This window comes from Heterodontus francisci, chromosome 38 (genome assembly GCF_036365525.1).
Source record: "Heterodontus francisci isolate sHetFra1 chromosome 38, sHetFra1.hap1, whole genome shotgun sequence".
Taxonomy (NCBI): Eukaryota; Metazoa; Chordata; class Chondrichthyes; order Heterodontiformes; family Heterodontidae; genus Heterodontus; species Heterodontus francisci.
The window spans coordinates 36,096,987-36,124,455 of NC_090408.1; the positions used below are offsets into that span (position 1 = coordinate 36,096,987).

Below are 27,469 nucleotides of genomic sequence, written 5' to 3' on the forward strand. Positions count from 1 at the left end.
ACGGAACCAGGAAGATTCCAACCCAAAGCCTCGCACAATTTCTTTTTTTTTCAATTGGTAAAGCTGGCACGACGAGGTCCAATTCCTACCTTTGTGTGGCCCCCATGTACCTTGGGGGAAACTGGATTATGTATATATTGGAGGGAACAGGAGGCTCTCTATACATTATTTTTTTTTTTAGAGATACAGCACTGAAACAGGCCCTTCGGCCCACCGAGTCTGTGCCGACCATCAACCACCCATCTATACTAATCCTACACTAATCCCATATTCCTACCACATCCTCACCTGTCCCTATATTCCCCTACCACCTACCTATACTAGTGGCAATTTATAATGGCCAATTTACCTATCAACCTGCAAGTCTTTTGGCTGTGGGAGGAAACCGGAGCACCCGGAGAAAACCCACGCAGACACAGGGAAAACTTGCAAACTCCGCACAGGCAGTACCCAGAATTGAACCCGGGTCGCTGGAGCTGTGAGGCTGCGGTGCTAACCACTGCGCCACTGTGCCGCCCATTATTATCTTCTATGCTTCAGCTATTTCAAGAAAAGATTGTGGAAAGTGTGAAGAGGAATGCATTATAAGTGCATTTTGTTAAAGTGTTCTCGACCTTTTACAAGGAGCAGGAGTAAAGGATGCCATGACACGGTGGCAGTGATTCTCTGCATATCATGGCACCCTCCCATTGGTTTACCCAACAAGAGACACACACTAAGATCAACGCAACAAAGGAGAACCATTCAGCTGAACTTATTACATGTTCTTCTTTACAACTAACCCATTATGAAGCTGTCACTGGCTGAGACACGGAAATAATAGCCTTCAATAGTGAACAGTCATTAATTATGTAAGCTACCATCACTCTTCATGATACCGCTCTACCCCAAATAATTATAGAGTAGAACTTGAATTAAATATTTAAAAAAATATCTGAGCAAAATCATTGTTCACTAAACAGGTCAAATGACCAGTTTCTTGGCAAGCTAAAACCTGTCTTTCTACTTCTAGGATCTGGGTTCAAATCTAAACTCTTCTCTGTTGACTGTAAAGGTTGTATATGGACTGAGTTAGACTGTCTCAGTTTACCTTTTAGTCTCAATCTAGTTCCTATCTCAAACTGGTTCCGAGGGTAGGATTTTGGGCTTTGACTCCAATATCAGGATCATATGAGGTTCCCAACCCTACACTGCATGGGGAACAGTCACCCAGCAGTGATTCTCCCTGAATTGGCCAATTAGTGGCCAGAGGGCATGCTCCCTGACCAATTAAGGGTGATGGGTGGGCTCTCGAAGCTGGAGGGCCAATAGGAGGTCCTCCAGCATGGAAGGAGATGGAGCCTGCCATTTCATGTAAGGAGAGAGGGTCTTCTTAGCACTTTTTCAAACTTTTCAATTAAAAAATGGCCACAGATGCCAAGCCACCACCATGGAGGGTGGCTGCAGCTGTGACCAGGCAGGAAGCGAGGGCCTCAAAGCCTGCCTGGAATACTGCCCTACCCAGTCTGCTGCCAGGAGGCCATTTCCTGTCAGTTAGCCTGTTCCTGATGCTGTGTGGGGAGCCCGCAGGCCAACTGAAAAATTCCAGTCAGCCTTTGATAATTGGCCATCAACTTACCTTAATTGGCTACCTGCCGCGTGCAGGCAGGTAGGCCTTCCGCCCTGATTCAGCCTCCGGGACAATGTCCCAGGGGCAGGATGGTGCCAACACACCGGCACGCTGGACAACAGTGCAAAATTACACACCTGCCCGCCTCTGTTCTAAATTCTGCCCCAAGTCTCAATCTGGTCATTGGTAGATTGAATAGAGAAGACTAAGTGGTGATTCAATTGAAGTGTTTAAGATGATTAAAGGATTTAATAGGCCAGATGAAGAGAAACTGTTTCCTCTGATGGGAAGGTGCAGAACAAGGGGCCACAACCTTAACATTCGAGCTAGGTCATTTCAGGGTGATGTCAAGAGGCCTTTCCTCACACAAAGGGTCGTGGAAATCTGGAACGCTCTTCCCCAAAAAGCTGTTGAGGCTGGGGGTCAATCGAAAATTTCAAAACTGAGATTCACAGATCTTTATTAGATAAGGGCATTAAGGGTCACAGAATCGAGGTGGGTAGATGGAGTTAAGATACAGATCAGCCTTAATTTAACTGAATGGCAGAACAGGCTTGAGGGGCTGAATGGCCTCCTCCTCTTCCTATGTTCCTCATTTGGCATCAAATTGGCTACAATGTAATAAAATGATATTCATTGTATGGAATGCTGTGAGATGCTTTGCCATGATAAAATGCTCTAAATATGCAAACGCATTACGTTAACCATTATATAACCATTATATAGATTAGATTAGAGATACAGCACTGAAACATATACAAAGAACAATTATATAATCTCAGTCAGGCCATTGTGGGAAATGGAACAATGGAAGGCGTCTGCAACAGGAAGGGCCTTTCTGAAGTTGAGGCAATAGAGGGAACTTGACATTGTTGTAGAGATGCAGAGGGAGTTTGACTCTGCTTCCACTATGCAGTACCTGACCTGGGCTTGATAACTGACACCATGTGTCTGAAAAGGGAGACTGTCCTATTCCTCTCATCAATATCCTTCACCTTGATAAGCAGAAAAAACATCACAAAGCAAAAAAAAACTTTAACTGTGTTTATCCAATATTTATCCCTCGACCAGCACTGCTAAACCAGATTATCTAGTCATTATCAAATTCTTTGTGGGAGCTTGCTGTGTGAAAATTGGCTGCAATATTTCCTACATAACAACAGTGACTATGGTTCAAAAGTATTTCATTGGCTGTAAAGCACTTTGGGATGTCCTGAGATTCTGAAAGACGCTGTAGGAGTTCAAGTCTCCTTTTATTTCTACTGATTTGTTCAATCAATTTTTGTTTGATTATGCTCCTGTGAAGTAGCTTGGAATGTTTTACTGTGTTCAGGGTGCTATATGAATGCAATGTTGTTATTGTTACGGTAAAACTTCCAGGAATGAAAGTGTTCCCATTTGGTAAAATCTAGCACGCAACAGGCAGATCAATGGTGAATAACCTCACAGCATAATTTTGAGATGATCATTCAGCTTATGGACCAGGAGCTGACATTATCCCTTAACAATTCACTGACCTTGGCTAATCAGTAAGTCTGCATGGTACAGAATACTAATACATTGTACTATCAACAATGCATGTCTACTGTCTGAAGCAGGCAGCGCGAAAAGAAAACAAAGTATTTTAGTTAATGATGGAGACAAAGAGAATAATTTCTTCATGCCAAGGTTTCATACAGCTGCAATTTAATATAAAACGGCTCATTAATTTTCTGATTATGTGCGAATATGATCTTATAACCATAAATGAATATCGGCCCTGTGAGACAAAGTGACAGCCAGGGAGCCCCAGATGCCCAAATGTTATCATTAAAATATTAAAATATCATCTGTGCATAAAAATAGACAAATACGTGATTTTATTTTATAAGCTTCTGTTGTAACTTGCACTGTTCAGACAGCAAAACCAGTCCCGCTATCTGATATTTTTTAATGTCTCTTTTCTTTTCTAAGTTGGGAGACCATAGTTTAAAAAATAATGCATATGATATTAACACATATAGGATTAATGTATTCATATCAGTTTATCCATTGTTTTAAAGTAGGCAATGATAGACTATTTTATGCTCCACACATGCCAAAATAGACAATTTCACATTTTCCTTGGACGTTATACTCCTTTTGTCAGATCTTTGCCCACTTACTTAATCTATCTATATCCCTTTATAGCCTCCTTATATCCTATTCACAACTTACTTTCCTACCGATCTTTGTGCCACAAACAAATTTAGCAACCATACCTTCGGTCCCTTCATCCAAGTTATTTATATAAATTGTAAAAAGTTGAGGCCCCAGCACTGATCCCTGTGGCACACCATTCATTACATCTTGCCAACTAGAAAATGACCCATTTATGCCTTCTCTGTGTCCTGTTAGCTAGCCAATCTTCTATCCATGCCAATATGTTGCCCCCTACACCATGAGCTTTTATTTTCAGCAATAACCTTTGATGTGGCATCTTATCAAATGCCTTCTGGAAATCTAAGTACAGTACATCTACCGGTGCCCCTTTATCCACAGCATATGTTACTTCTTCAAAGACGTCATGTTACACTTGTACATAATGTTGGTTAGGCCGCATTTGGAGTACTGTGTGCAGTTCTGGTCGCCGCACTACAGGAAAGATGTGATTAAGCCAGAGAGGGTGCAGAAAAGATTCACAAGGATGTTGCCTGGTTTGGAGGGCTTGAGTTATAAAGAGAGATTGGATAGGCTGGGTCTGTTTTCCCTGGAGTGAAGCAGGCTGAGAGGGGACATGATAGAGGTATATAAAATTATGAGAGGCGTAGAGAGGGTAGACAGCCAGAGTCTGTTTCCCATGGTAGGGGTGACTAAAACTAGAGGGCATAGATTTAAGGTGAGAGGGAGGAGGTTTAAAGGGGATCAAAGGGGTACATTTTTCGCACAAAGAATAGTGGGTATCTGGAATGAGCTGCCTGAGGAGGTGGTGGAGGCAGGAACAGTAGCAACATTTAAAAGGCATCTGGACAGGTACTTGAATGAGCAAGGCATAGAGAGATATGGAATTAATGCAGGTAGGTGGGATTAGTATAGATAGGCATTATGATCAGCATGGACGCGGTGGGCCGAAGGGCCTGTTTCTATGCTGTACGACTCTATGACTCTATAACTCAAATAAATTAGTTAAACATGATTTCCCTTTCACAAAACCATGTTGACTTTGCCTTGAATTTTTCTAAGTGCCCAACTATAACGTCTTTAATAATAGTTTCTAACATTTTCCCTATGACAGATATTAAGCTAACTGGCCTGTAGTTTCCTGCTTCAGTCTCCCTTCCTTTTTGAATAAAGGAGTTACATTGGCTATTTTCCAATCCAATGGAACCTTCCCCGAATCTAGGGAATTTTGGAAAATCAAAACCAATGCATTAACTATTTCGCTAGCCACTTCTTTTAAGACCCTAGGATGAAGTCCATCAGGAACCGGGCACTTGTCAGGCTGCAACTCGAACAATTTGCTCAGTACCACTTCTCTGATGATTGTAATTTTCTTAAGTACCTCCCTCCCTTCCATTTCCTGATTTACAGCTATTTCAGGGATGTTACTTGCATCCTCTATGGTAAAGACCAATGCAAAATACCTGTTCACTTCATCTGCCATCTCCTTATTCTCCATTATTAATTCCCTAGACTCACTTTCTATAGCACCAATGCTCACTTTGTTAACTCATTTCTTTTTAAAATATCTATAGAAACTCTTACTATCTGTTTTTATATTTCTAGCCAGCTTTCTCTCTTATTAATCCTTTGGACAGAATATAAAAAACAGCAAAGAGTAACCAATCTTCCTACCTGCCACCTATCTTTGCACAATTATATGCCTTTTCTTTAAGTTTGATGATATCTTTAACTTTTTATTTAAACACGGATGGCCCTACAAGTCCTCCCCTTGGAATTTTTCTTTTCTTTTTCATCGGAATGTACTTAAATGTACTTATCTAGTTTCCCATTAAAGGCATAAAATAGCAAAGTAATAAAAGAAAAGAGACTTGCATTTATATAGTGCCTTTCATGATTTCAGGACATCCCAAAGGGCTTCGTAGCCAATGAAATACTTTTGAAGTGCAGTCAGTGATGTAATGTGAGAAAAGCAGCAGCCAATTTGCGCACAGCAAGATACCACAAACAACAATGTGACACTGACCAAATAATCCATTTTTTTTTTAGTGATTTTGGCTGAAGGATGAATATTGGCCAGAACACAGGGGAGAACGCCCCTGCTCTTCTTCAAATAGTGTTACTGGATCTCTTACATCCACCTGAGAGGGTAGATGGGCCCTTGGTTTAACATCTCATCCTCAAGATAATTCGCCAAATAACATCTTGTCTGTTTTGTATCCAGCACACGCCTGTCATGCAGGTAGAGATGCAAAGCCACCTTGAAAATAATCTGGTTCTTTTGCCTAGAGCTTGAAATATACAACTGTTCTCTAATTTGTCCTCAGGAATTCACAAGCAGCTTTTTCTTTTAACCAGAAGAATACTTGAGGTGTGATCTTAAAAAGATAGGCCAGATTAAACAAAGCTCAATGTTAGCAGTGAAACATTACAACTACAGTCCTAGTGCATAGACCACCCAAAAACAACATCATAGAGACTGCCAAATCCACTCCAGACGACAGCCTTCCAGAACTACAAGGGTACCTAAACTGCCCCATAGTTTTACAAGTTACAGGCTGCACAGTTACTGCTGCCTCTCTGTTGTCGCTTAGTGTTAGTTTTCAAGTTGGCTTCATTCTACCTACTCTTCACACTGACAATTAAAAGCAATGGAAGAGGCAGCCCGATCTTGTAGGCTACTAGATTTCAATTTCTAGTGGCCCCAAAACCTACAATTTGGAGACCTCATTCCACTTTGCAGGCTCTATGTTATGCACACTAACTCTCACCATGTTGGAGCAGCCAGCAAAACATGAAGACAAGTAGGTAATTCCATCAGATCCACAAACGGGATTATAAGCTGCTGTCTTGCAGTCGCAATCACTATTGCAGGGAGCATAAGGGTCCAAATCTGAGACAGATCTGCAACATAAAGCAGAAAAATCCAACATCCCTGCAGTAATTAGGCTTGGTTTAAACAGTACAGCCTCCAACATGATTGTGGAAGAAAGATGCCAGTGGCTCCCAGTCCCCTCTACACCTCCTATTTAAGATTCTCAACTTTGTGTTTAAATTCCTTCAAGGCTTCACTCCTCTCTATCTCTGCAATCTCCTCCAGCCCTACAACCCTCCACCTCCCACCCTGCCAGCACTCTGCCTTTCTCCTGACCTTGTGTGCACCCTCCCTGCCTTTCTCCCACCTCTGGCGGCTGTGGCTTCAGCTATCTAGGTCCAACTTTCTGGATTGCCTTCTCTAAATCCCTCCACCCAAAAATCGGATGCTAACAAACCCAATTTCTCGCCCTATTCATTTAATACAATATATTACCTTTCTTGTGCTGGATCAGGATTGCAGAGTTTTTTTTTTCAAATGCTGTTCAATATAATACGGATATAGTATGCATATTATTCCGCCTTGTGCTTAAATCCAAATCATTCACATCTCCTGAATCTCCTGCGGTATTCCACACAGCACAGAGAATATGCTCTTCATGATGCTGTTGCTACCCATCTCTGCTCTTCCGCTCTGTGTCTCTGCTAGTCTTTTATTCCTCTGTCCTCTTCTGCATCCTTCTTTCCGTGGAAAGTAGTTAACTTGGACCCTGCTCTAGCAAAGTTACAATCTATACTTTAACTCAAGGCTCTCTCTCCTACTCTTAACTTAATTTCAAGCCTTGAAACAGTGGAGGGCACTGATAGTCAAGCGTGGAATTTGCTTGCAGAACAATCTTACTTACTTTTTTTGACCCAAATCTAGACCCGTATCTCGGAAAAAGAAAGAAAACCTCCCCCCACAAAATCATTAGGCCAAACAATGAGCTAAGGCCCATCGCAATAGGTTTCACAATTTAAAGACGTTGTACTCACGTGTTTCCATAAGGAACAGTGACCCCGGCTATGGGTCCAGTATCACATCCCAGAAAGAGAAATGAAATATAGCATGCAGTGGACACGAGGTTAACTAACATGGCCATTCTAATAGCACCGAGGGGCGTCAAGCTGAGCTTTTTCACTAGTAGCCCTCCAAGGAAGATGCCCAGACATGCACAGGGAATAGCTGTCATTCCTGTGGATAGAAAGAGGAACGCAATGCAATATTAAAAAGCCAGTGGACTGACAGGCTGTCTACCACATACAATAGCAGCAGCTTGCACTTAGATAGCGCCTGTAATGAATATTGTCCCATGGTGCTTCGCAGAGGCATAATTAAAATAAAACAATATCAAATCAAAACATCTTGAGCTTGACATAATGCATTAGTTTTGAAGAGGTAGTTTTGTATAGGCAAATACAGCAGCCAGTCTGTACAAGCACCATCTCATAAACGGCAACGAGATTAATTAGCTTTTTAGCAGTATCGGTTGAGAAAGGAATGTTGACTAGAACTTGAGAAGCATTCCGTGTTCTTCAAATATTTGGGATTCTTAATGTCTTGGGATTCTTAATGTCCACCTGAATAGCTAGATGGGACTATTGATTAATGTATCATGAAAGCATCTCTGGTAATGCAGCTGTCAGTCCTGCAATAGTGTGAATCTAATGAATTTGCTTTAGATCTTGGTATGGAGCGTATATCTACAACATTCTGATTCAGAGATAAAAGTGTGACCAGCTAAACCACAGTACGATCATACTGCAATAAACCACTGCAATAAACTCTAAACACAATGACCAACAACTGGAATTGGCATTAGCAAGTCAGCCAGAGGTTGAACATGAATTTCTCAAACAGGTTTCTCTTCTTTCAGTTAATAGAGTATATTTTACTTTTCATACACCTTGCCAACATCAAGCAAAAGTCGGGCTCTGAAGAGATCACCTGACTGGGGATGGGATGGGCCAATGGTGTGCATGGCTGCATCATGTCTTGGTGGGAGTAGCACAATGGACTGGGTGGTCCTATCCTGTCCTCCTTTACGTATGTTCAAACTATGAGGATCCCCAGCCTTTGACTCCCCTCTGGTATCTCACACAAGTGGCCATCTTCGTGTTGTGAGCATGGATAGTGAGTGCCCACCAATTGTGGGGAGGGGGGGATGTGATGTGGGGAAGAGGGACATGTGTCAAATGCAGTTATAACCCTGTCCTTGCCATCATACTGATTTAATGCTGAGTTAACCTGATGCCAGCCTGGCAGTGGAAACTGGGGCACTAAACCTGCTCTCAGTAACCCTAGGCTAGGCAGTGGGGAAGCAACTAGCCAGGATCACTGCTTCCCATCAATGAGAGAATCCAAATATCCATTTCCTCACTCCAATGATTTGCAACCTGTCCAAGTGGCAGTGACGAGGAACCTGAGTTTTGATCTACACAGGCCCCCCGCCACTCCCCATTCATCTACTCCTTTGTTTCCAATCCCGCTCCCCATTCCACTGCCACTGGTTTCATCCCCGCTCTCCATTCATCTGTCCACCTCATTTGTCTTCTGTTGAATGGGGATTCAGTTCCATTTCAATGCTACAGGAAAGGAGAGGAAAGAATGGGAGAGAGGTGAAAAGAGAATAAAAGGAGGGAGAGAGAAAGAAACCAGCCGAGAAATCTGAGCTATAAGGTGGGGGGAACCTCGGGATTTGATGGTTCTGTGGCAGAATGAGGCATTGAGGGGAAACTAGAAAAGCAAATGAGGGCGAAAGGAATAGGCTGATGGAATTAGATGTAGTAGAGAGGGGCCAGCATAAACACCAGTAGAGATGGGGCCAAAGGGCCTGTTTCTGTGCTGTAAATTCTATGTAAACTGAAATGAATGAGGGGACAGATTCAGAAGTGAGGAGAGAGTGAAACAGAAATAAATGGAGCAGAAGCACAGACAGGCAGACAGAAATAAAGGTTAGAGAAACTGGTGGAAAGGATTAAAGAGAGAGAGAGGTGACACTGAAAGCTATGTTTTCATTTGTAGACTTACTAGTACCATAGTTCGTGGGGTAGAGAGGTTTGAGAATTGTTCGTAAGGCTTTTTCCAAACAGTTTGACAACCCTTTAAAATATGCAAACCTGTTCTACTCTGTACAGTGAAAGTGCCCAGCAATTAAAGTGTTAATATTGTGAAGTTTCCGTACAGCTGATGGTCACCTGTGATCAGCTGGATCATGACATCCACTCATTCACACTACCCACGCTAATAAATAACCAATGGATTATCCTCAACTCCTCTTCACAACATGGCTCAAACTGACAACCAGCATCTCCAATTCTCATTTTTAAAAATTAAAATGTGTCTTTTTTAACGCAAAAATGTTAAATTGGGAAGTTCATTGCTAATGACACCATCCTTTTACCCTGGGACTTCCTGTGCCTGATGGGCTAAGCAACATTCTCCAACTAGATGTCCTAGCAAACAACCTCGATTTCTCCGACTCTGGGTTACTTTTTGGCTCCTAAAACTTTTCTGTTTCTCTTTGGTCAGAATTTTACGTTGGGCGGGAGGCCCCACCCACTGGTCGAAAAGTCAATGGCGAGCCCTCCTCTGCTGGGCCTGGGGAACCAGGCTGGGATTTTTCGCTCCCCAGGCCCTTAATTAAGGCAGAAGGTCCCGCCTAATGGAGCTGCCAGCCAATCAGTGGGCAATGCTGGGACTACACCCAGCCATCGCAAGCAAGGTGAAGGGCGGCCCCAGAACCAAGGTAAGTTTTTGGGGCCTCGCCAGGGACAATCGGCTGAGCCCTGGCAAGGCAAAGGGGGAGGGGGTCGGTTGGGGGGGGGGGTTGCACTTCAGGGGCGGCCCTCCGTGTGGCACAGGGTGCTTGATCAGGAGGGGCCCCCACCAGCCTGCTCATTGGGGCCTTTGACTTTGCTATTCCCTCTCCCTCCTTCTCTAGTTCCTGCTGCGTCCCTTGTTCTCCTCTTCCTGCACATGCTAATAGCACTATTTATATAGGACCTTTCACATCAGAAAATGTCTCAAGGTGCTTCACAGAGTTGTAAACACAAAAATCCATAGCGACCCAAAGGAGGAGTTATTAGATGGAGTAACCAAAAACTTGGTCAAAGAAGTGAGTATGGTAGCAGAGTGGTTATGTTACTGGACTCCATGTAATCCAGAGGCCTGGACTAATGATTCAGAGACATGAGTTCAGATCCCACCTAAGCAGCTAGGGAATTTAAATTCTGTTAATAAACATATCTGGAATAAAAAGCTAGTATTAGTAATGGTGACCATGTAACTAGCAGATTTTTAGGGGAAAATCTCATCCAGTTCATTAATGTCTATAGAGGAGGAAATCTGCTGTCCTTACCTGGTCTGGCCTATATGTGACTCCAGACTCAAAGCAATGTGGCTGCCTCTTAATTGCTCCCTGAAATGGCCCAACAAGCCACTCAGTTGTATTAAAGAAGGCATCTCACAACCACCTTCTCAAGCACACAAGAACTCGGAGCAGGAGTAGACCATATGGCCCATCAAGACTGTTCCGCCATTCAGTACGATCATGGTTGATCTCAGGATTCAACTCCACTTTCCCGCCCACTCGCCTTATCCCTTGATTCCCTGAGAGACCAAAAATCTATCTATCCCAGCCTTAAATGTATTCAATGATGGAGCATCCACAACCCTCTGGGATAGAGAATTCCAAAGATTCACAACCCTTTGAGTGAAGTAATTTCTCTTCATCTCAGTCCAGAATATTGCTCAGCCCATCAGGCACAGGAAGTCCCTGGGTAAAAGGATGGTGTCATTAGCAATGAGCTTCCTGATTTAACATTTCTGTGTAAAATAAGGCACATTTTAATAAAAAAAATGAAAATTGGAGATGCTGGTTGTCAGTTTGAGCCACGCTGTGAAGAGACCATGTTACTGGACTAGTTCTAGATTCCCCGACCAGTGGTAATAATTTCTGTGTCTACCCTATCCAGTCCCTTTTGAGTCTGGTATGTTTTAATGAGATCCCCTCTCATTCTTCTAAACTCCAGAGAATACAGGCCCAATTTATTCAGCCCCTCATCATAGGACAACCCCCTCATCCCAGGGACCAATCTAGTGAACCTTTGCTGTACCGCCTCCAATGCAAGTATATCCTTTCTTAAATGTGGAGACCAAAACTGCACACAGTACTAAAGATGTGGTCTCACCAAAACCCTGTATAATTGTAGCAAGATTTCCTTATTCCTGTACTCCAATCCCCTTGCAATTAAGGCCTTCCTAATTGCTTGCTGTACCTGCATGTTAACCTTTGGTGTTCCTTGTACAAGCACACCCAAGACTCTTTCAGCATCGACACAAAAGTTTCACACCTTTTAAAAAATATTCTGCTTTTCTATTCTTGTGACCAAAGTGAATAACTTCATTCTTCCCTACGTTATACTCCATCTTCCAGTTCTTGAAGGTTGTAGGGCTGGAGCAGGTTACAGAGACATGATGTTACAGATTTAAACATGAAGACTAGAAGGTAAAATAGGACGTGTCGGGAGCTATTGTGGGACAGGGCGAATGAGCAGCAGATTCACCTTTGCTCTCGAGGATGGTGCTTGAGTAGAAGTAATCCCGAGTCGGAGAAATCAAGGTTGTGTTCTGGGTTAAAATCCTGGAATATTCTACCTAACAGAAACTCCCTGCTCCTTGGCAGTACCTACACCACATGGACTGCAGCGGCTCAAGAAGGCAGCTCATTACCACCTTCCCAAGGGCAATTAGGAATAGGCAATAAATGCTGGCCTAGTCAGTGACGTCCATATCTTGTGAATGTATAAAAAAATGTTGACTGTTTTGGCAGAGGAGAGTGAGGCTTGATAGTGTTTGATGTTTTCCAGCCAGATCTGGTGACAAAACCAGTCGTGTGCTCAGTATGCTCAAAACCATGACCTTCGAACCTGAAGGGAGAGGAGATGGGGGCTTTAGCAGATGGGAGATAGTTAACCATGCTGATATCACAGCCTTGCCCAACGTCTGTGCAATGCCACTTTCCGGGAGGAATCACAGGGTAGTGATGAGGGGCAGGAGCCCTAGCTGAGTGTCCCTCTCCCTACACAGGAACACTGAGGCTAAGCAGTGCACCAACTGGTGCCCACCGCTAGTTCAGTCAACAGTCGGAACTGAATTCAGATCCTCTGTGTGTGCAGCTCAGTTAAACGATGGGCATTTACCAGATAGGTCATTGTGGAGCTGATAAAATATAAATGACAATGCATGCATATTAAAGACACATAATTCTATCTACTCAACGATATACATAATTATTACACAGGAGACACTATGCTTCATCTTAAATTTAAACTAACCGGTTATCACACTCCATTAAACCCCATGGAGTTATGACAGATACAAGCACCACTATTCTAGAAATCCTAATTTTACTTGAACTACTCGACCTTTGAACTGTTCAACCTGCCCTTTCTGTCATGAGAGAAGCACAGCTCAAGTCAGGCACTGGAGTGAACTGCATGAAATTAAGTGGACTTTGAAACATTTGGCTTAACTGGGCTCTGCCGGAGTTTATCCTTCATACAAGCCTCCTCCACATAGTATTGTGAGGAAATTTAAAATGGTACTCAGATCCCAGCACAGCTGCAAAGGCCGAAACGTCCGGGAATTTTTTTTTTATTTCCAAAATATACTTTATTCATTAAAATCTGTAAAAAATACATGACAAAACAGTTCCAAACTGCACCAAGTCAAAAATTACAAACAGTGCAAAGGAGGTCAGTTTCCTTCAATACAGGAGTGAGTTGCCTCACAACCCTTCCATTTCATTTTTCATGCCATATACATTTTACAGCAAACGAAAATTTTCCCGATACAGTTCGAGGGGTTTCCCATGGATCCAGCCCCTCAGTTCAGCTTGGTGGGGGACCTTACACTGCAGTCTTTCCCCATTGAGCCTTTGCTGTGGCTGCCCCAAGCTTTAGTGCGTCCCTCAGCACGTAGTCCTGGACCTTGGAATGTGCCAGTCTGCAACATTCGGTGGTGGACAACTCTTTGCGCTGGAAGACCAGCAAGTTTCGGGCAGACCAAAGGGTGTCTTTCACCGAATTGATAGTCCTCCAGCAGCAGTTGATGTTTGTCTCGGTGTGCGTCCCTGGGAACAGCCCGTAGAGCACAGACTCCTGTGTTACAGAGCTGCTTGGGATGAACCTTGACAAAAACCACTGCATCTCTTTCCACACCTGCTTTGCAAAGACACATTCCAGGAGGAGGTGGGCAACCGTCTCTTCCCCACCACAGCCACCGTGAGGGCATTGTGCAAAGGGGGTGAGACTTCGGGTGTGAGACTTCAGGTGTGCAGGAAGGATCTGACGGGGAGGGCTCTTCTCACTACCAGCCAAGCTGCATCTTGGTGCTTGTTTGAAAGTTCTGGTGATGAGGCATTCCGCCAAATGACTTTTGCGGTTTGCTCGGGGAACCATCCGACAGGATCCACCATCTCCTTTTCCCGTAGGACCTTGAGGACATTCCGTGCAGACCACTGCCTGATGGATCAGTGGTCAAAGGTGTTTTTCCGCAGAAATTGCTCCACGAAGGATCGAAGGATAGGTGGTACGGCACGGTCCAACTGCATGGAGCGTTCCGCGGCAATGTGACCAGGCCCATCCTTCGCAACACCGGGGACAGATAGAACCTCAGCACGTAGTGACACTTGGAGTTTGCGTACTGGAGGTCTACACACAGCTTGATGCAGCCGCACACGACGGTAGTCATCAGGATGAGGGCGACGTTGGGTACATTTTTCCCGCCCTTGTCTAGAGGTTTGAACATCGTGTCCCTCCGGACCCGGTCCATTTTGGATCCCCAGGCGAAGAGGAAAGTGGCTCGGGTGACCGCCACAGCGCAGGAGTGGGGTATGGGCCAGACTTGCACCACGTACAGCAACAACGTGAATGCCTCGCACCTGATGACCAGGTTCTTATCCACAATGGAGAGAGATCACTGCTCCCACATGCTCAGCTTGTGTTGTACCTTGGCTACACACTCCTCCCAGGTTTTGGTCCCAGGAATGTGCTCAACTGTTCACATCTCCCTAGCTTGTTCATAACACTAGAATGAACACAAGTGACAGTAGTTCAAAGATGTACACATCTAAGTCACTATTGTCATTCTTCACACTTGTAAACTATCAGTCATGCAATCACAAAGACATGAGGCTAGAAATGAGTGTGGCCGGTAATTAGTGAACAGACCTGCAACATTCTGAAGACACTCATTCTGAAGAAGCCTCTATTTTAACCCTTTACAGCAGAGAAAGGTCTCAGAACAGATTAAAGGCTCCTCCCTAATATCAGCAGCATCATCTCTAAGCTGTATGAGTAAAAAGCCCCCTGGCATCACAGCCTGGCACAATGGGTATCCCTGTGGTCTCACTTACCCAGAAGCTGATTGGCGGAGGAGGCAGAGAGGTTGAACTGCTGTTCGAGGTATTTACCGAGAAACGCAGCGAATCCGGCCACCACAGCGATCTCCATACAGGCAGCAAGAACGATGCACGTAAACACCGGGTTCGACAGCAAGTGCTTGGTGACCTTAGGAATCACTGGAACAGGAAAAATGCACCCTGACAGTCAGGCCCCATTCAGCCTACAGACAGATTCATTCATCACTGGCAAGCAGCCTAACAACAGCCAGTTTCAAACTTTATATTTCTGATGCATTGGGTTTAATTTTCATTCCCCATTAAACAGACATGACTAAACGCACATAGATAAATACTAGCCCTTCGCCAGAAGAACCTGAGCTCAGCGATGTTGAACCAAGGCCCCGTCTGCCCTCTCAGGTGGACGTAAAAGCACTATTGACACTATTTCGAAGAAGAGTTGAGGAGTTTCTCCGTGGTGTCCTGGTCAATATTTATCCCTCAATCAACATCACTAAAAATAGATTATCTGGTTAGTAACAGATTTAAAAGAAACAAAGACTTGCATTTAGATAGCATCTTTCATGACCTCCAAAGCGCACAAAAGCCAATGAAGTACTTTTTCTTTGAAGTGTAGTCAACGTTGTAATGTAGGAACTACGGCAGCCAATTTACACACAGTGATGAAATAAATGAGCAGATCATCTATTGGTTAAGGGACAAATATTGGTCAGGACACTGGGGTGAACTCCTCTGCTCTTAGAACAGCAACATGGATCTTTTATGTGCAACTGAGAAGGCAGACGTGGCATTGCTTTAACGTCTCGTTTGAAAAATAACACCTCCAACAGTGTAGCACTCCCTCCACACCGCATTGGAGCACTAGCCTAGAGTTTACACACAATTCTCTGGAGTGGGACTTGAACCTATAATCTATTGCCTAAGAGGCTACACATTGAGGCATAGCTGACAAGGGAAGTGGGGAGGGGGATATTCCTTGAGTAAAGCTCCTGGTACACCCAGAAAGAAAACCAAGGCTTCTTCTGTAGTTATGAGACTTTTGTATGATGTAATTGAACTAAAATAATTAAGGGTTGTATTATAAACCAAGTTAAATGGAGATTTCAGTGCAAGGTTTGAGGTTGGTTTCAAGCCTGTGAGTTCCCTATATCGCCCATTCCATTATGAAGAGGCACTGAGTCCCAGAACAGTTTGGACTCTAGCATTCAAGGAGGAGAGGGAATAGTCCAGAAAGAGTCAATAGCAATGGCTCTGCATGGATCCCATGCTGCTGTTTATAGAGTGACGGTCGCAGTGTCTGAGAGGAGTGGGAGGAAACAACACACAGGTTTTTGTTTAGATTTTGCACCCTCGTTGTGGGTACGTTTCCATAGGAATCTGCATCTTTCGTTATGGCGCCCACGCCTGTGTCAGCCCGAGTTGGGGGTGGACGAATTACAACTGAGATGACACTGCCCGCAGGCCTGTGCATGTGGAATCTCAGCTTTCTAAACAGTGGGGGGGGGGGGGGGGTGAGGGGGTGCAGGGGAGGGCGCAGGGCCGACTCGTTGCCTCACCGGGTGGGGGCACACTCACCAACCGAGGCATCGGGGTGGGTGAGGGTGCATCTTCACTAACCTCGCAGCTGCTGGAAGCAGGAAGAACTGTTGGCGGGATGGAGGTGCTCTGCCACTCCGTTGCTGGGCTTCAGTCTCTCAAACTCCTGAGGTATGTTCTGCGGAAGCATGGCTTGCTCACTCTCTGTCATCCTGTCGTTCTTGATGGCCAGGGACTGCGGAAACCCAAACATGAAAAGGGCCGAGAAGAAGAGTAAAGCGCCGCAAAGCAGGAAACCTCCCCACCAGGCCCCAATCCAGCGAGGATCCTCGGGTGATATATCCAGTTTACCTGCAATAAAAGATAAAACACTCAAAACAACAATCAAATCCACATAAATATTTTTTGAAGCTTAGGGGGATGGCAACATTTCTTATCAATTGATCCTTAACCTGAATCACTGTCTCAATCAGATGGAGACCAGATCAGGGAGCAGGCCACAGATTTTGCTGTGAATTAGTTGGCTGTTTCACCCACGTCTCACATTTAAAATTCTCACCCTCGTATTCAAATCCCTCCATGGCCTCGCCCTTCCCTGTCTGTGTGACCTCTTGCAGCCCTCCAAGATCACTGCTCTCCTCCAATTCTGGCCTCTGTGCAAACCCCCCACTTCCTTCAACCCACTCTGAGCAACCGGGCCTGCAACCGGCGAGGTATTAAGCTCTAGAATACCCTCCCTAAAATTCTCTGTGTCTCTACCTCTCCTCAGATGCGCCAATTGGTGTGAAACTGAGCAGCTTAAGGCAGGAAGGTACCTAGTTTGATTCCCAGCCTGTGATGTTAGCTGATCTCAACTGGGACAGCAGAATGAGGACTACAGATCATTATCCAGAATACCCAGACTAAAGAGGGGGAAAGAAATCAGTGAGGATTCTCGCTCCAGATCACTGCCCAGGGATCTCTGCTGGAAATTGTGGCCGGGATTTTATGCCCCCCACCCCCCTCCCGCCCCAAGGCGGGATTGGAAGCAGGAGGGGGCACGGAGAATCGCGGGCCCGTCGCCTAGCGATCTTCCCGGGGGCGGGATAGGCCGTCGATGGGGTTTTCCCGCCCAGAGGCAAATTGAGGCCCTGTTGTGGCCTATTAACAGACACTTAAGGGCATCTTCCCGCCCCTGCTGGGATCTTACCAGAGGTGGGGGGGGGGGTGGGGAAGTGGTCTCAGCCGCACACGGAGGACGCCTTGTAAAACAAGGCACCTTTCCTGCGTGCTTGGGCGGGTCCCTCATTCATGGGCAATTTGTGGCGAATGGACGACCCCCACCGGGAACCACTTTCCCCCCTGGGTCCTTCCCGCCCCCTGGACTGAATAACCACACCCCCACCCCTCCTTGCTGGGGCCTTCCGGACCGGCCCCAGCGACCTGGCTTCACCCACCCCTTGTCCGGGATTCCAGCACTGGATTTGTGTCCGAGGCCTCGGCAGTACCGGCAGTGGCCACCGGTCCTGGTGGCGCAGCCGATACTGCTGAGCTGCCGGCCCTCTGATTGGCCCGCAGCACTTGGAGGTGGGTCCCCAAACCTTTAAAGTCTTTGAAGGAATAGGGATCCCGCCTCCTAAAAACTTTGACACAAAAAGACCAGAGGATCGCTCCAAGTGGGGGGCGGGGGGGAAAGGCAGAAGCCGTGTTCCCACTGCCTTTTTGTCCTGGTGCTGGCAGCCCCACCTCCAGCACAAAATCCAGCCCTGTGTGTGTGTGTCTGTGTGTTTATGTACATGTGTGTGTGTGTGTGTACGTATGTCTGTGCATGATTGCACGTCTGTGCGCTGAGGACATGGAGAGATCTGCCTGTGACTGAAAACCCCTCATTCCGGAAGCCAATTCTTTGGCTGAGAGCCCAAGCAGTGCTGACAACGTATGTGTTAAACAACAGCAGGAGAAGAGAAAAAATAAATGAATGGGACAAAAAGTATAAGCCAAACACTAGTGTCAGGACGACCTCACGTACTTGTGTCAATGAAAACTGCGTCCACATAGACCTTGGTGCAGAGCGAGCCCAGGATGAAACCGCAGGCAGGGCCGAAAACCAGCGTGGTGAAGAGAATTCCTAAAACAAGGACGAAACACAAAGTGAGGCGGCAATTAGTTTCATTTTGTTCTTTCTCCCACATTGAGTCCTGTGGGATGAACCGTGGAGCTTAGCTGAGAATTAATATTGCACTAATGGCCGACACACCTAAAACACGGTCATGTGATATTACCTGATCCGCAGCCATTAACATGGAGATTTGCAATGGATTTCTGTCGTATTGACACACTGTTACAGTATGCCCTTTCGCTCTTCTACAAGTCTTTGTAAAGTACATTCCCTCCCTTTGCCAAAGGTTCACAACAGGGACAGTCCCATGATCTTTATGTTGGGGAACACTAGACTGGGCAAGTGACTGAGTGGTCAAGCTTCCGTGCAACAACCTGTACACACCGAGAGAAACTTGCACTTTGTTCCCTCTAAGCTGGAGTACAGTACCCTCTTGTGCTCAGCAATGGTGCTGTCCTGGTGACTATGAGTTTACTGAGTGTCCCCTGCTAGTCACGTATTACAGTGCCCATCATGGGCTGGAGCTTTGGTACCATCTAGTGGTAGCTGTCTGCACTTTTGGAATAAGAGTTACGAAGGATGTGAAGAAACGGTTTCCATTTCCCCAGAAATATTGATTTGAAACTTCTTCAAGTTGATGAAGTTGACCGGCTAAATACTGCTCCTGAAATCCCGCACATTATTCACCGCATTACGGAGGACAGACTGAGACAGAGCCCAGGAGAAGCATACATCGGCTGTGTCCCAGGACGACTTTAAACCACCCTCTCCACTCTTCAAATGACTGAAGAAGTGGCACAAAGCGGGCAGGATTAGTGAGGGTGGCAGAGCCATTCACACAGATTAACTAATAGCCCAGAACTAGGAGACGGAGTCTCAATCCCAATAGACTCGCAGTGACAGCTGTCATGGGTTTTTTTTATGTTGTCTGATGCAACATAAATGAGATGCGTGGAGTCCAATTTGCTGAAGATCTCAAACAAGTTTATTAACAGCTAAACAATTACACATAGTACAGAGCAAACTATTTACAGAACCTCACTTTGGGTATTACAGTTGCAGAGTGACTTTGGCTTTGAGTCACATGACTACATCCTAGTACTTGGCTCATTAGCATACTAAGATCTTAAAGGGATATCACTCTTAAAGGCAATCATACAACAACACCCAGACATGTCACTGCCTCCAGCCACTGGAGGAGCACCGAGAAGCATAGGTTTAGGAGAGCACAGCATGGAAAACAATCTCTAATGGTGAGAGGAGTGACAGGAATAAATCACACTGAGCCCAATGGTGCTGGATATCCGGAGCGGAATTTATTTGGATTGACTGTCATGCCATCCAGACAGTTTCTTACAAAATACATCCTTTCTCTTCATAGAATCTTACAACACATAAGGAAGCCTTTCGACCCCTTATGCTGGACTTTTGAAAGTGCTCTTATATATTTTATTTAGAGATACAGCACTGAAACAGGCCCTTCGGCCCACCGAGTCTGTGCCGACGATCAACCACCCATTTATACTAATCCTACATTAATCCCATTACTCTCTCACATCCCCACCTTCCCCCTAGGTATACTAGGGGCAATTTATAATGGCCAATTTACCTATCAACCTGCAAGTCTTTGGCTGTGGGAGGAAACCGGAGTACCCGGCGAAAACCCACGTGGTCACAGGGAGAAGTTGCAAACTCTGCACAGGCAGTACCCAGAATCGAACCCGGGTCGCTGGAGCTGTGAGGCTGCGGTGCTAGCCACTGCGCCGCCGCTCTTGTATTTGTTGAGGAACAAAATTGAGGAATTAAAGTTGAGGAACTGGAGCTCCTGGCATCTATCTGCTAGAGAGATCTGGACACTGCAGAGAATCGACTCTGGAGTATCCCTGGTGTCTTTGGTAAGTCGATACCTATCCCCTAGGGGATTCATTAATATGATCCTCCAAGGAGAGAAGAGAATTCCGAAGGAAGGAGAAGACCACCAACCAAATCAGCTTTCCAGCACCTCTCTAAGAGACCCTGAGAAGTCCACTGTGTCAACTCATCTCGTCTTCTGTCTTTGAAGAAAAGCCTGCTAAATTAATTCTCAAGGTTGCCTGAAAAGAACTGACCTAAAAGATCCCAGTGACTGGTCTATGTGCACTCGGGGGCCAGACTGTATGCCAGTTTTGGAACACAACATAGCTCATTTGCTGTTTCTTCAAGAATGAGCAAGTATTCAACCCGTGTGTTTTTTTTGTCTGTAACAGAGCTCTAAACTAAAATCCCTTTATTTTTCCAGTTAACCAGCGTGCGTGTGTGTGAGTGTGAGGGGACTAAGGTAAAAGGGGAACTGTAATATTTCAATCTGTGTGCTAATGCTTTATTTCCTTACTGAATAAGACTTGTTTTATAATAAACTGATTTTTTTTTTGTTTATTAAAGAAACCTGGTTGGTGTGTTTGATTTTGGGAAAATAGAGTATATGACTGACCGTATCAGTAAGTGTGAAAATTTAAATATATGTTGTGGCCTGTGGAGAAGTGGAACTAGAATAAACAGTGCACTCCTCTCACCTCGGTCGTAACAATACCCCAAACCTGACAATGGTATCAATATAACTGGTTGGAAGGTTTTCCTTCAAGGACTCTCCATTACCCCTTTCATTGTGTCATTCAGCTGAAGAAGCATCACCCACCTTGAATAGTGCTTGGCCCACCTTTTCATCACCTTTTGGCAAACACAAGGCATGACCATGTGCACTTCACACGTCTCTTCAGACAACAGCACAGCCCCGGTAAAATTTTAAAAAAACAATAGAGACTCACTCTGCTGCTGGTGTCACACCTGCTGCCCTTTCCCCGAAACAATTCCTGTTGTTAAGCCTAACTGGAAAAGAGATGCTGAATGAGGTGGGTGGAACACAACAGAGCCTCAGTGAAATCTTTCCTAGATACAGGAGCTGGTGAACAACATCTTACAGTGTCTTGCTGCCATCTGCTGGTCAGCTAGGTCTGCTTCGACTGAGCTTTACTCCATGTCTTACAGATTGCTTGTGCTGAATGAGGCTGGGTTATTCCAGTAGCTGGAAACTTCACACAGAGCGGTCAAAGTCTAGTTCTTAGATTTTCAGTCGCAGGGTTATAAAGCCGAGGTATCACCCCAACCCAAAAGTACAAGCTGTGCCCTGATACATGGATATGCCATTAATGGAATCTTCTCCCTGTCCTTCCCTGTTCCGCTTTTTTCTGTATTTCTGTTTTTCTTTTCATAGTTCTCCCGATGCTGTAGGGTTTACAAGCTTTGTCTCTTGCTATGGAGCCTGGGCTATCCCAGCATTCACAGCAGCGGTGAAAGCCCTCTATTAAACAAAATGGCCTGGCGGGTTTTTAAAGAATTTATTTATTTCAAATTAAGCAACAAATTGCAAGAATAAAGAGTTAGCGATGTGAATGCAGGCTGATATTCTGCCTAATCAGTAACTAATATCATCAAGTGTGATACGGATATTCCAACTATATTCTGAAAGCAAAGCTTCCAGTACTTGAACAGAAAGAAATGTGGATTTGGATTGACATTAGTTTGGCAAATTTGGAAGCTTTAGCTTTTGGGCCTTCAGCTGCCTTGCCCCCACTCTCTGGAACTCTCCCGAAAACCCTCCAACTTCTTAACTCGCTCGTTGCAATGGTTAAACTGGTGTTTGTGCTTGTAATGACAAACCTAACCTTCTGTGACCAGTTTCGTTTGTATCGTCCACACAAATACAGCAACATCTGCCATTCATCCATCTTCAAAGCCTAGCTCTTTGACTATATTTTTGTTCATCTCATCGCTCAACATTCATGTATCAAACATTTTCATGAACTGTGGGTTTTAAGGAACGTCTTAAAGGAGAAAAGAGGGTTCGAGAGACAGAGAGGCTTGCTGCTCAGTCTACCGTCCCGATGTTCTTATCTTGCCTACTTGGACACATCTGATGTTATGAAGAAGTGTTGGAGGTGGATGTGGTTCTGTTTGTCATGGTTTCTGCTGCTGTGACTCTCGGTCATCCAAAACTCTGCTGCCCGTGTCCTAACTCGCACGAGGTCCCGTTCACCCTTCACCCCTCTGCTCACTGACTTACACTGGCTCCTGGTCTGGCAACGCCTCGATGTTAAAATTCTCATCCTTGTTTTCCAATCCCATCATAGCCTGGCTTCCTCTCTATCTCTGTAATCTCCTCCAGCCTAACAACACTCCAGCGATCTCTGCACTCCTCTAATTCCAGCTCGAGCTTCCCGATTTTAATCGCACCACCATTGGTGGCCGTGCCTTCAGCTGCCAAGGCCGTAAAATCTGGAATATCTTCCCTAAACCCCTCAGCCGCTCTCCCTCTCTTTCCTCCTTTAAGATGCTCCTTAAAACTTACCTCTTTCACCCAACCTCACCTGTCCTAATATTTCCTTATGTGGCTTGGTGTCAAATTTTGTTGGATAATCGCTCCTGTGAAGCTCTTTGGGATGTTTTATTACATTAAAGGTGCTAAATAAATTTAAGTAGTAGTCAGTAGCAGTAGAAGTAGTTAGTAGGAAATAGTAGTATTAAGTTGTTGTGGCAGTGGGTGGTGGGTCTTTTCTGAGACACGGGGTAGAATGTTTGTTCTGGGGTTGAGACCCCAATGTCGGGTACATTTCCGGGTCCCGACCCTGCGACACTCCGGGGTCAGATGCCCAATGCATTTTTGAAGGGACGGCCAATTAGCAGCCAGGGAGCCCGCTTGCCGTCGAATTAAGGAGAGTGAGTGATTTCCCCGAGGCTGGAGGGCCAGTAGGAGGCGATCTTGTGATTGCAGCCATGGGGAGAGCGGGGGGGGGTGGAGGGGGGAGGGTTGTTGAGCAATGTTAGATGAATCGCTGGGCCCCGGTCTGGTTCTGGGAAACAGCCTCCATCCCTGGGCAGGGCATCAGTTGCTGTGGGGGGCTCTCAGACCGACTGGAATTTTCCAGTTGGCCTCAGCAAATTGGCCCTTTAATTGACTTGTGGGCGGGTAGCCAACACCCTGCCAACCCCGCCCGTACTAAAATGGCCAGAGGCAGGAACAATGCCGCCAAACTGGCACGCCGCTTTCCAATGTCAATAGTCAGGCCTTCCCGTCTCCAGTCCTGCTCCGACGGGAATCGAAAATTGTGCCTGTAGATTCCCAAACAGCACCAGGTAAAATTGTGAGCGCATGATGGTTTTTTTAAAAAACAAAATTACAATGAAACTTTTTTGTTTTCTGGCTGTGGACCTTCCTGGTGTCTGGGGAAAGTCTAGGGCACAGTAACTGAAGTCGGCAGTCGTCTGTACGAGGCAGTGACCGACAGCTTGAGTCTGACTATCATTTCTCGCAGCAGACTCTCAAACTGTTTGATGTACAACAAAGTACATCAAAGTGACTGTTGTAGTTATGTTGCACAGCTCAAGATCCCACCAATGGCCATGAGATGAATAACCATTGACCTGTTTTTAGCGATTTTTATTGAGAGTGGAATGTTGGCCAGCACACTGGGAGAACTCTGAGTGAGTGAGTGAGAGAGTTAAGCATTGCATATGAAGGGCAGCAGTTCTGAATATACCCCTTCAGAACTGCATTTAAATCCTGAAGTGGGGCTTCATGAAGGATTTTGAAAGAATAAATGAGGAAAAACTGTTTTCACTGGCCGAAGGGCCAAAGATTTAAGGCAACTGGCAAAAGAACCAGAGGCAAGATGAGGGGAAATGCTTTGTACGCAGTGAGTTGTTGTCATTTGGAAAATACTGTCAGAAATGGCGGCAGAAGCAGATTCAATTTTCAAAAGGGAATTGGATAAATACTTCCAGGGGAACAAATTGCAGGGCTGCGGGAATAGGGCAGGGGAGTGGGATGAATTGGATTGTTCTTTCAAAGAGCTGGCACAGGCATGGTGGACCGAATGGACTCCTTTGGTTTTGTATCATTCTATGATTCAGCCCAGTGTGAAAACTCAATCGCTGATTTATGATGGGTTGGGGAGTGGAGGGCGGGGCAGAGGGGATGGCTACTGAGTTTTTTTTTTATTCATTCACGGGATGTGGGCGACGCTGGCCAGGCCAGCATTTATTGCCCATCCCTAATTGCCCTCGAGAAGGTGGTGGTGAGCTGCCTTCTTGAACCGCTGCAGTCCATGTGAGGTAGGTACACCCACAGTGCTGTTAGGAAGGGAGTTCCAGGATTTTGACCCAGCGACAGTGAAGGAACGGTGATATAGTTCCAAGTCAGGCTGCTGGGTGACTTGGAGGGGAACTTGCAGGCGGTGGTGTTCCCATGCATTTGCTGCCCTTGTCCTTCTAGTTGGTAGAGGTCGTGGGTTTGGAAGGTGCTGTCGAAGGAGCCTTGGTGAGTTGCTGCAGTGCATCTTGTAGATGGTACACACTGCTGCCACCGTGCATCAGTCGTGGAGGGAGTGAATGTTTGTGGATGGGGTGCCAATCAAGCGGGCTGCTTTGTCCTGGATGGTGTCGAGCTTCTTGAGCGATGTTGGACTGCACCCATCCAGGCAAGTGGAGAGTATTCCATCACACTCCTGACTTGTGCCTTGTGGATGGTGGACAGGCTTTGGGGAGTCAGAATTCCCAGCCTCTAACCTGCTCTTGTAGCCACAGTAAAACTGTATAAAACTGGTCCAGTTAAGTTTCTGGTCAATGGTAACCCCCCCCCCCCCCCCAGGATGTTGAATCTGGGGGGATTCAGCAATGGGAATGCCATTGAATGTCATGGGGAGGTGGCTAGATCTCTCTTGTTGGGGATGGTCTTTGCCTGGCACTTGGTATGGCGCGAATGTTACTTGTCACTTATCAGCCCAAGCCTAAACCAGCAGAGACCCTTTATATTGCAGATGTGGAATGCAGTATTCAGGCTGCAGCAGCAAACACCATTTCACTTACATTCGAGTCTATTGTTGGTGCTGCAAAATTAAATGGGCCACTAGAGGGCCAGCCTCTCTCAGTGACAGGGCCACATGAAAATTGTGCTCCCAACAGATATTAGCTTAATGCAGCTACACCAAACAGCAAGGACCTTCCATACGAAAAGGCCATCTAAAAATTCAGCCACACTGGGAAGATTTGCTCTGCATTATGTGTAAGGAAATTGTAAACCTATTCATAAGGATTTACAAAGTGGCGACACACAGCAGATCGAGGATGTCACTTCATCTTTTTTCTCTCTGCCTGTTTCTGAATTTGTTTTTAACCCCAGCATCCACCATCGGTCCTTAGGTCAGACCCGTCCGAAATGTTAACATATTTTTCAGATACAGACTAACCTGCTCTGCATTCCCAGCATTGGTTGCTTTCACTTCAGTTTGAAAAAGCCACACTCTACCATTTTCTGTTACCAGATGTGTCCTAGGCCCAACCATCTTCTGCTGCTACATCAATGACCTTCCCTCCATCATAAAGTCAGAAGTACACAATGTTCATCACCATTCGCAACTCCTCAGATACTAAAGCAGCCCGTGTCCAGATGCAGCAAGACCTGGACAACATCCAGGCTTGGGTTGATAAGTGGCAAATAACATTCGCACCACACAAGTGCCAGGCAATGACTGTCTCAAACAAGAGAGAATCTAAACATCTCCGCTTGATGTTCAGTGGCATTACCATCACTGAATCCCCCGCTATCAACATCCTGGGGGTTACCATTGACCAGAAACTGAACTGGAGTAGCCACATAAATACTGTGGTTACAACAACAGGGCAGAGGCTAGGAACTCTGTGCTGAGTAACTCACCTCCTGACTCCCCCAGTGCCTGTCCACCATCTACAAGGCACAAGTCAGGAGTGTGATGGAATACTCTCCACTTGCCTGGATGGGTGCAGCTCCAACAACACTCAAGAAGCTTGACACCATCCAGGACAAAGCAGCCTGCTTGATTGGCACCCCATCCACCACCTTCAACATTCACACCATCCACCACCAACACACAGTGGCAGCAGTTTGCACCATTTACAAGATGCATTACATCAACTCACCAAGGCTCCTTTGGCAGCACCTTCCAAACACGTGATCTCTACCACCTCGAAGGACAAGGGCAGCAGATGCATGGGAACATCACCACCTGCAAGTTCCCCTCCAAGTCACACACCATCCTGACTTGGAACTATATCGCCGTTCCTTCACTGTCGCTGGGTCAAAATCCTGGAACTCCCTTCCTAACAGCACTGTGGGTTAAAGGCCTGCTCGGGTCTGGAAAAAAAACCCTGACCCGGACCTGACAGAAGAACATCGGACCCGATCCCGACCCGGCCCGATTCCTTCCATTCTTTCCCTCACCTGACCCAACCCGCGCCCGACCCGACCCGACCCGACCATAGTCTATTTACCACTTTTGGATGGATGGAATGGAAGGAAGCTGCAGCATGAGCGCAATGACGTCATAGAGACACTCACTCACTCACTGCGCAGACTCAGTTTCCCTCCGTGACGTCCCGCACTCCTAGCTCAGGCAGGCTTTTCAAATTTTGACGCGTACTTACTCAACTTACCTTTCCCTCCCAGCAGAGCAAAATGTAGTACAGTGTGTGTCCGACCCGGACCCAGCCCGACCTGATCTGAGCCCGATAGCCGGACTCGGAAGAGTGACCCGACCCGACCCATACCTGACACATGTCATCAGGTCCCATCAGGTTCGGGTTGAGTAGCAGGCCTTTACTGTGGGTGTACCTACAACCCAAGGACTGCAGCAGTTCAAGAAGGCAGCTTACCACCACCTTCTCATGGGCAGTTAGTGATGGGCAATAAATGTTGACCTTGCCAGCGATGCCCCATTGCACGAACAAATAATAAAAAAA

At 45.8% G+C, this 27,469-nt stretch overlaps 1 protein-coding gene across 1 annotated transcript in view; it reads right to left on the bottom strand.

Annotated features, from left to right (window-relative positions):
* The window catches only part of slco3a1a (solute carrier organic anion transporter family member 3A1a), a 140,902-nt gene that overhangs the window by 12,219 nt on the left and 101,214 nt on the right, over positions 1 to 27,469 (bottom strand). The window contains exons 3-7 of the mRNA XM_068017642.1: positions 18,572 to 18,670; positions 16,645 to 16,914; positions 15,022 to 15,186; positions 7,598 to 7,796; positions 6,520 to 6,652 (exon numbers count right to left, since the gene is read on the bottom strand). Of these exons, the coding sequence (XP_067873743.1) occupies positions 6,520 to 6,652; positions 7,598 to 7,796; positions 15,022 to 15,186; positions 16,645 to 16,914; positions 18,572 to 18,670 (866 nt within the window). The remainder of the gene's footprint in view (positions 1 to 6,519; positions 6,653 to 7,597; positions 7,797 to 15,021; positions 15,187 to 16,644; positions 16,915 to 18,571; positions 18,671 to 27,469) is intronic.